Genomic DNA, 10,343 nt, shown 5'->3' with positions numbered 1-10,343 from the left:
TGGCCTCTTCGTGAACGAAAATTGGTCTTAAAGACCTCTCATAATCAATTCTAGAACACGACCAAAGCCCTTTAGTGAACTATATGTACACGGTCGAGACCCCCTCATCCCCGGTCCAAAACCCCTCAGTGTAGTATAGAATACGGCCAAAGTCCCTCAGTAAACTAGAAGAAATATATAATCACGGGTACTTTTCTGATCGATCTCAAAATCATACCTCATATTCCAATTCACAATATACCGTATGCAATCTTTAAAATCCACATGTATCATTATAAAAGATATTTCCATAATAACCATATAATTTGGATACATAATTGTATATAATTGCACATACTTTAACAATATACTTAATTTATAAATACTTTAAAAATATTTATATTTTTCCACTCATAGTACTACGTTCGCAAAATTAACCCGGTTGGTAACCTATTCTAATGTCAATATCGTCGCATTAAATACGATATAATTTTTAAACAAACAATTAATTATTTTAAATAATTTCAATAATTAAATAGGCGATACCCAAACTTAATCATTTCACGTTTGGGTGATTTCTACAATCTCTTTAATAACGAAAACTAGTTTTTCTTTCATCTTACTCAATTTCATAGTTTATAATACTTAACCCCTTCAATAAAATTGAATTTAATCTAACAACTATAAAATCAAATATAACTTAACAATGAGTAATTTTTTATTTACCTTTAACTTCGAAGAATTTAAGCCTAATAGTAGAAGAACTTATTTCTAACACATTAGCGAGTTTTCCTCTCTTTTCTTTTCATTTTTTTTTTTTTTGGCCTTTTCCTTTTTCTCCTTCTTTTTTTTTTCCTCCCTGTTTCCGTTTCTCTCTGTGTGTTTTTTGTATGTGTAGGCAAATGGATTTGTTTGGCAATGGATTGATATAAAATAAATGCACCGCCTCACCTTTTTCGTTTGCCTTTTTTTTTTTTTTTTTAGTTTTCACTTTTCTTTTAATTAAACTAATGTTTTGTTTTTTGTCTTTTCTTTTAATTAAACTAATATATCACACCACTCCCACCCATTGCACAATCAACGCCACCATCTCTAGATAAAAAATCTAATTTACCCTAATACTTAAAACCCTAAATCCTAAATATACCATAACCTCTAGCACACCAATACCACATCACCACCTACACCATCACCATCCACACAAGAAATCTGGTCAGGAAAAACCCACCACATACAGCAAATCTGGTCGAAAAATAAGGTCAACCGAATGGTGTGCCGTCGGTAGATAGATGACGGGGCGAAAGAGAGAGGAGGTGGGGAGATAGAGAGAAGAGAGAGTGGAGATATGTGAAATGAAATTAGGGTACGAGGTAAAATGGGGTTGAGGTGAGGTGCAGCTGGGTGGGTGTATTTTAATTTAATTAATTAATTAATATATAACAGATGAATTATCATATGATTTTTGAAGGAAAAAACTCTAAGAGTGTGTTTGATTGGCATGAAAAATATTACCTAAAAAAGAAAATATTTTTCATCTTTTGTGGAAAATAAAAATCACCTCTATCCAAGAAAAATATTTTCCTTAAAAACAAAGAAAATTAGGTATATTTTCAAAAGTTGGAAAATGTTTTCCATGAAAAAAATAGCAATCGAACACTCCAAGTAGGAATTTGGGTGAAAAATTGATATTTTCCATGGAAAATAAATGTAATCAAACACACCCTAAATGTTAATTTTGAAATGTTTTCACCAAACACGTCCCTCCCTGTAATTTCCACTTTCTCAATATGCAACATAATTGTGGAGGTGCTTCGTGCTCCAACTACAAGCACGTTAGAATTTTATCATGGGCTGGATGAAAAGAGTTTTATGAATTTCTTTCTTTCCTTCAATTGAAATTTCTAGTGGGAACTGGAAATGGAATACAAGCATGTATGTTTGGTAGTGACATACACTAGTTGGCCTTCGAGAACTACACAAAATCATTTGATATATAGTACAACACTTGTCTTCCTCCTTTTTTTTTTTTTTTTTTCTTCTTTCAATGGATGGATGCTTATCATTTTCTTTAAATTTATTTGGTAAAGGTCAACTTGCAACGACCATTCCCTTAAAACTAAGCCCATGTTTGGATGTACTTAATGAAAAACTTTTAGGCTGTGGTTGGTTTGTTGTTTTCGGCCCATTTTTCATTTTCCGTTTTCGAAAACGCGGAAAACGCGTTTGGTCCGTCATTTTCGAAAACGCATTTTCGAAAACGAGTTAAAATTTATAACTGAAAACGCAAAACGACTCTTTATCGTTTTCAGTTATAAATGTCGAAAACGCTCAAAACGGGCCGTTTTTGGGGAAAATAAAAAATCGTTTTGAAAATGAAAACGGAAAATGAAAATGCAAACCAACCACTACTTTAATTTCTAGTTCTAATTTTCAACTACACATTTATATAATAAAATATAAGGACATTGGGCTAAATGATTTGAGAAGACAGATAATTAGAGATGTATTAAAAATTTCAACTTGATTAGATAAAAGTCTATTTTCCTACTTTTCTTGCCTTGATATTTTCCAACTTGTCCTTTAAGAATTAAAAACAAAATAATTTAATATGTAATAATCCATCCCGACTCCTCCACTTGCCTTTTATTCTATGACTTATTTAAATTATCTTAATATGGCCATTATTTTTCCTTTAAAGCGCCAACTTCATTAGGTTAAGGTCAATCTATCCAAGCAAACATGAATTATTATAATGTTATTAGTTGTGTAGTATTTGAGTTTCAAATATATACATTACATAAAAAGGCATACGCATTTTATGGCGAATTTTTTTTTACGATTCCTTTATAATTCTTGATTTGAGATTCCGGGTAGATCAAGAATTGACAAGGAGCATCTTTCATTTAAGAATGTCACATGCTTTCCATTCAAGTTAAGATTTCAAGTTGTAATATAAGTAAACTTTTCTATCAAATAAAGCAATAGTATTCTATTATTTTAATTAAGTTAATCTTAATGTGGACAACTATTATTGTTCGTTAAAATAAAATGAATTATTAGATTTATATTGAGCAAATATGTCTACCCAAACATGAATGATTAAAATATTAAGTGTGGAAATGGATTTGGTGGATCGACTTATTATTAAAAAAATAAAATTAGATAAATAAAAACATTTATAACAATAACATGTAAATTCCACGTATTTTATGATCTATATTATTTTTCATAGTTCTAAACAAACAGCTCGTAGATTAGTTAAAAATTATTTATATCTAACATTCACATAATGACAAACTCAAGGACAATGCATGTTCAATTTATATGTAATCAATGTCCATTACCAATCCGTCCAAGCTGTTTCACTTGGGAATACAACAAATTGTCTAATTAAAAAGTTAACTATGGAAGCGGAATTGGTGGATCAATTTATTATTCAAAATATGAATGATATTTTATTCGTATTCAGTCAATGAACGTGTAAAAATAATGAATAATGCTTCACTCTCATTAATCTCTCTCCCTCCTCTTATCTTTGCCTAGACCATCAATACTGGTTATATTTGTGAATACATCAGAATATACAGAAATGGCTCTCTCTTACGAAAATTTGTCATGTCTACTCACAAACCCAGATCTTCTTTCCCATCTGCAAAACTTAAAGCTTGATGGAAGAGAACAAATTGTTAGCTTTCAATGGCACGGGCCACATTTTTTAGCCTTTCTCCGCTATGCAACAAAGTTGTGCTTGTCCTCCAACTACAAGAATGAGAGATTCAATTTTCTCCATTATGCCATGAAATTTTGTTTGTGCTTCAACAAGAAGCACGGCAGATTCAATGATCTGTTGAAGCATCTTGATGATTCAGCCTCCGATTGCATCCGATATGGAGAGACTGAACATTACAAAATATTTTTAGAAAATCTTCTCTCTTTCTTGCCAGCGATTAGGGAGTTCTTCACAGTTCAAAAGCTGCTGCAGTTGTCTGATGCAACTCCCAACACAAATGAACTTTTGGCAAGCTTTATTGGCTTTCTCGTTGAAGCTATTGGAGAATTACTGAATTGTGGGCCAGATTCGAATTTTCTGGGGAGTCATCAAGTCGAATTTCTTTTGAAGGAGCTGGAATCTCTGCTCAGTTTTCTTGGGGATTCTGAGCCAGAAAAGAAAGACAATATATTGACAGAAATCGAAGGTATAGCCAACGAAGCTGGATTTTTCTTGCATTCGTTCTTTTTCACCGCCGACCTCGTTACAGCGACCAAAATGGATCTGGCACTTACTGCTCTGGTAGAAAGGATTGAGATTCTGCAAGTGAGAATCAAAGATCACTGCATTGCATTCTCAGAGGAGGTGAACTGCGGAAGTGGAAGCTTACAAGTTGCAGAAAATCCAAGGGACGTATCATCAGAAAGCGGACAAGATGCAGAAAGCCTACAAAGCATTTCCAAGATAAATGAGATTACTGTGGGCAACGAGGACAGTACAACAAAAATTCTACAAAAGCTTCTTCGAGGAACAAAAAACCGCCAGCTTATTTCCATAGTTGGGATGCCTGGACTAGGTAAGACAACATTAGCAAAGAAGATATACAATCATTCCAATGTTAAGGACCATTTTGATAAGCTTTCTTGGTGTGTTGTTTCTCAAACTTATAGAAAGAGAAAGCTGTTGATTGACATTTTGAGCTCCATAAGTAATCTTAACAGAGACATAATTTTGAAAATGGAAGATGGAGACATGGCCTTACATCTTCATCAAAGTTTAAGTGGTAGAAGATACCTCATTGTTATGGATGATATATGGGATATAGGTCCATGGAATGAGTTGGAAACGTATTTTCCAAATAACGAAAGCGGAAGCAGAATATTGTTCACCAGTCGGCAGAAAGATGTGGCAAAAGAAATTTCTGATGATATCGATATCGTTGAACCTCCTCCTCTGTCAAAAAATGAAAGTTGGAAATTATTAGAGCAGAATGTGTTCGAGAACGATCGTTGCCCTCAAGAGCTGCGAGATATAGGAAACCAAATTGCAGAAAATTGTAAGGGACTACCACTTCTATTAGTGGTGATAGCTTCAGTTCTTTCAAACATGGAGAAGACAATAAGCTCATGGCAACAAGTTGCAACAAGCATGAGTTCTTACATTTCCAAAAAGGCTGATGATTTTCTTTCCATATTGAAACTTAGTTACAACCATTTACCAATTCATTTGAAGCCATGTTTCCTCTACTTAACTGCATTCGAGGAAGATGCGGAAATTCCAGTGCGGAAGCTGTTATTACTATGGATAGCAGAAGGGTTTATAAAGAAAGAGGGGCAGAAGAACTTTGAAGACGTAGCAGAGGAGTATCTAACAGATCTAATTAATAGGAGCTTGCTGCAAATTGCTAGAAAAAGATCTGACAATGGAGTAAAATCATGTACCATTCACGATCTACTACTTGAAATGTGCTGGAAAGTAGCTGAAGAAGAAAATTTTCTGTTCCAACAGTAAGTTATCCAACTCTTTTGCTATCATCTTCTCGTTTTACTTTTCTTTTCAAATTTAGCCTACTATTACTAACTACGTGTGATAAATTTTGGTGATTGTCTCAATTTTGCTGCTGCTGCTGATTGATATGGTCAAATCGATGATGATCCAACATATTCCTCAGTCAATTCTTGGTGTCTAAGAATCTCTCTCGCTTGAAGGAGTCTCATTCTCTCGAGAACTCATCCATTCTTCACAACTCAGACAGCATTAGGATCTTGGAGTCGGCGAATGATCTAAGTAGTACAGAAACTATGACTGAGTTGAGGTACTTAGAATTGTCTTCAAAATTAACATCATCAATAGGCAGACTCCAAAACCTAGAATTTCTTCTTGTGGAAAGGAAAACTAATATACTCCCAAGATACCTTCTCAATTTGCCAAAGTTGAGACATCTACGTGTTGGAGGCCCGGCAAGATTCAGTAAGAATTGTGACAGCTCCCAAATAAATAACCTTCAAACCCTTTCTTTTGTTTGTATTTTTGATTCGAAAGATGAAGAAATCTTGAAATGTTCACCAAATCTTCGTAGCCTGAATTGCGCAATTTTACCTGATCAGTGTCCTGATCTCAGCTCGCTTTCTCAGCTCGAATCACTCAAAATAGTATTTTACGGTAGCTTCAATGATAATCACACCACATTTAACTTCCCCAGGAATATTAAAAAGCTCACTCTTTCTAAAATGGGTTTGCCTTGGGAAGAGATATCATTAATCGGGAAATTGACCAAACTTGAGATTCTGAAATTGGAAGATGAAGCCTTTGAAGGAGAAATTTGGAACACAGAGGATGATGAGTTTCAAGAACTCAAATTCCTAAAATTAGATGACCTAGATCTTGTACAGTGGAATTCCTCAAAAGATCACTTCCCCAAGCTTGAACAGTTGGTGTTGCGATATTGCCATAACTTGGAGATGATTCCTTTTGAATTTAGTGGAATTTCAACACTAGAGAAGATTGAGGTACATGCTTGTGGCATAAAGGTTGACAATTCAGCTACGGAAATACTTGAAGAACAAGTGGATTTAGGTTATGAACAGTTTGAGGTGATCATCTCTAAGGCAATTGTGGAGTAAAGAGAGCTTATGCTTCTACTGGTTCAACACAAGTAAGTTAAAGTTAATCTCATTTTTCCTTCTCTTAATGTATCTCCAAGAGTCTTTTTAAACATAAGATACTCTATATTAAAGAGCCAACTTTTAAAATCGTGTTTCAAGAAACTTTTTAAATTAATATTTTAATTTAGAAAATGAGTTCTACTCTCCAAAACCTACTTTATATTTTAAAGAGTCAACTTTTAAAATTATATTCCAAAAGACTCTTTAAATTAATATTTTAATTTAGAGAATGGGTCTGACCCTCCAAAACCTACTATCTATAATTAAATGCATTCAAAGTATTTCAATTTTTAATGAAGAAAGAATATAAAAATTTAGAGGAAGCCTAGTGAAAATAAAAGATACGGGAATTTTTTTTATTTTTTTATTATTATTTTTTATTTTTGTAGTAGTGAAATTAAGTATTAAATATAAAGAGTCTGTTGGAGTACTTAAAAAATTGAACTCTCTAAATTTATAGATGCAATCTAAATTGGAGAATGTGTTTTTTAAATAAGATGTCATACTTTCGTAAAAGAAAAAATCATTTATTATTTAATTGATTAATTAATTAATTAAATTTTTTTTTTTTTTTATTTCAGGAGATTCTTTGACATCCCATATGGGCGAAGATAAATAATTTTTTTCAACTTCGTCGCTTGTTCTTCTCTAATCAATTATTTTATTTGTAGTGAGCATGAAGTTGGGCGTTTTTTTCTTTCCTTTCTTTTTCTTGTCATGAGAGAAATTAAATAATGAACTCGACAAGTTGTTGGATCTGGATCTCAAGTTAGAATCTTTTGCCTTGTAATTTTCTTATATTTATATATTTATTTTCAAGTATTTTTCAAACCTTCAAGTATTTTACTTCTGAAACATACTCCAATCCATTGCTTCTAGTTCGATTTAGTGGGTTTATTAAGTTAGTTGGAATATGAATTTGCACCCATTGTTTAACATTTATTTGCCTCAAATTTTGATTAACGCCATGTCTTACGGTTTGACCTACGCCAGATAGGATTATCACAATCTAAAATTCTTTATCATCTAGTTCGTAATGAGAGAGGACTACTTTTTTTTAGAGTTCTTTTAATTGAGTTGTCTTACTTTTTTTAGTATTCTCTTTTTACTTACCATCCATTGCACATCAAGGAAAAAAAATGAAAAATAAAAAATAGAACTCGACTATTCAAGTATTCTAACTTAACTCGGAGCATTTCAAATGTAAATAATAATTGAGCACATATACAATATAATGTGTAACTTACATTGCCGATATGAATTGACAGACATCCAACATAACAGTAGGACTTGAACCTCTCAATTTGTGATTGTGATTTTGATCAAAGCTAGAAGAAGAAGTGAAGTGATATGTGCAGTAAAATGGATCTGCCGAATTTCTCTATTATCTTTCACAGCAAAATGTATTACAGACCAGAATATATACAAGACAAAGCCAATAAAAAGATGACAGCTCACCTAACAAACTAACAGAAAATAAAGAGAGGAAACACGTGAAAATGAACGTGAAAATGAAAAATAAAAGTCAACATCCCCCCCTCAAACTGGCAATTGGTGAAGGTCAGCCAATCCCAGCTTGGAAACTAAGTGGTGGAACTGAGGGGCTGCTAATGCTTTGGTGAATATGTCTACAACTTGCTGAGCTGAGGGAATGTGTTGAGGCAAAACGAATCCTTCCTTAAATTTATTTCTAACAATATAGTAATCAATCTCCAAGTGCTTAGTTCTTTCACGAAACACCGGGTTAGCACAAATATGTAGGGCGGATTTATTGTCACACCATAAAGGGATAGGTAAAGTATATCAATCGCAAAGTCTTTCAGTATATAATTGATCCATGTGACTTCACATACAGTTGTTGCCAAACTTCTGTATTCAGCTTCAGCTGTGGAATGAGAAACTGTGGTCTGTTTCTTGGTTTTCCACGAAATCAGTGTGTCTCCAAGATAGACACAAAAGCCAATGAGAGATCTTCTAGTATCACTGCAAGAAGCCCAATCAGCATCTGAGTATGCTATTAAGGTGAAATTCTGTTGTACAGGAAAATGGAGGCCAAGTGAAGGACATCCTTTTAAATATCGTAACAAATGAATTGCAGTATCGCAATGATTTTGACAGGGACTATGAACAAATTGACTCAACTGTTGTATGCCATATGTAATGTCCGGTCTGGTCAGGTTTAAGTATAGAAGTCTTCCAATCAATCTTCTATATCGTTCTGGATCTAGAAAAGGAAGACTGGAGTTTTGTGAAAGTTTTGTGCCCTTTGGAATTGGAACTGAAACTGATCTCGCACCAATGAGCCCAACATCTTTAATGATGTCTAAAATGTACTTTCTTTGGTTAACATATGTCCCCTTCTTTCCTCTAGCAATCTCAAGTCCTAGAAAATATTTTGCAGCTCCAATATCTTTGATGGTAAATTGAGAACGCAGATATTCCTTGACTGATATAATGTTAGATTCATGAGTTCCAGTGACTAAGACATCATCCACATAAATAAGGAGAAATAAACTGTGATTGGATGAATGCTTAAGAAATAAACAATGGTCGTGGTTGGATTGAACAAACCCATACTCAAAGAGCTTAAGACTGAGCTCAGTATTCCATTGTCTCGAGGCTTGCTTTAATCCATATAAACTTCTTCTAAGTCTACAGACTTTGTTTGCTGTTGCTGTGATGTATCCCGGAGGCGGCTGCATATATACCTCTTCATCAAGGTATCCATGTAAGAAAGCATTGTTGATATCAAGTTGATGGAGAGGCCAAGACCTGGTTGAGGCCATTGCAATAAAAATTCTGACTGTGACAAGCTTTGCAACAGGTGAGAAACAATCAAAAAAATCAATTCCTTCTAATTGATTGTAGCCTTTTGCCACCAATCTTGCCTTAAGCCTATCCACACTTCCATCTGGTTTTAGTTTAACTTTGTATAACCATTTACGTCCAATGACTTTCTTCCCTTGAGGTAAATCAGTGAGTTCCCCTATTTTATTTGATTCTAGTGCTCCCAACTCCTCATTCATAGCACGTATCCAACTTTCATCTTTACAGGCTTGATGATAAGAACTTGGTTCTTGAATTTTTGATACATTAGCCAGATATGTCACATATGTATGGTTTAATGCAGGTGAAGTTGTGTAAGGATATGTAGGTGGTGTGAATTTTGACATAATCTTTCTTTGGTTGAAAGAGGATTGATGATAAGCAGTTGGAACATTTGAATTTTCAGTTACATTGGTAACATAATCTTCCATCCATATTGGTCTGGCATTCTACCTGGTACTTTTTCTAAGGGTCTGAGGTTCAGAAGTTATATTTTCTGGAGATTCAGGAAAGGGAACTTGGTGGAGTGGAATATCGTTACGATAAGTGGAGGAAGAGTCAGCAGTGGTTTCATCAGATGATGTGTCTGTGGATGTGTTTTATAATGGCTCATCATTTTGATTATCACAAGGGGAAGCAGAGGGTGTTATAGTCAGATCATCATCATGAAATTCAAGGTATGGAACAACTGGATGTGATTTATCAGTGATAGAATTTTTGTCTGATTTGAAGGGAAAATAATTTTCATAAAATGTAATGTCTCTTGAAATTTGAACTTGTTTAGTAGATAGATTGTATACTTTGTAGGCCTTTTGTCCTGGGCTGTAGCCTATGAACACACATTTATAACCTGTTGGTTCAAATTTGTCTTTGTGAGGTTTGGT

The 10,343-nt window shown here is 33.9% G+C and overlaps 1 protein-coding gene across 1 annotated transcript; it reads left to right on the top strand.

The window, feature by feature from the left end:
- The first annotated feature begins 3,431 nt into the window (after nt 1-3,431).
- On the top strand, nt 3,432-7,464 carry LOC111369564 (putative late blight resistance protein homolog R1A-3). Its single transcript, XM_022991134.1, has 3 exons — nt 3,432-5,475; nt 5,640-6,623; nt 7,215-7,464. Exons 1-2 carry the CDS (start codon nt 3,569-3,571, stop codon nt 6,589-6,591), a joined length of 2,859 nt encoding a protein of 952 aa, XP_022846902.1. The 5' UTR covers nt 3,432-3,568; the 3' UTR covers nt 6,592-6,623; nt 7,215-7,464.
- The last annotated feature ends 2,879 nt before the right edge of the window (nt 7,465-10,343 follow it).

This window comes from Olea europaea, chromosome 20, assembly GCF_002742605.1.
Source record: "Olea europaea var. sylvestris chromosome 20, O_europaea_v1, whole genome shotgun sequence".
NCBI classification, from domain to species: Eukaryota; Viridiplantae; Streptophyta; class Magnoliopsida; order Lamiales; family Oleaceae; genus Olea; species Olea europaea.
This window is presented reverse-complemented; position numbering and strand designations above follow the sequence as displayed.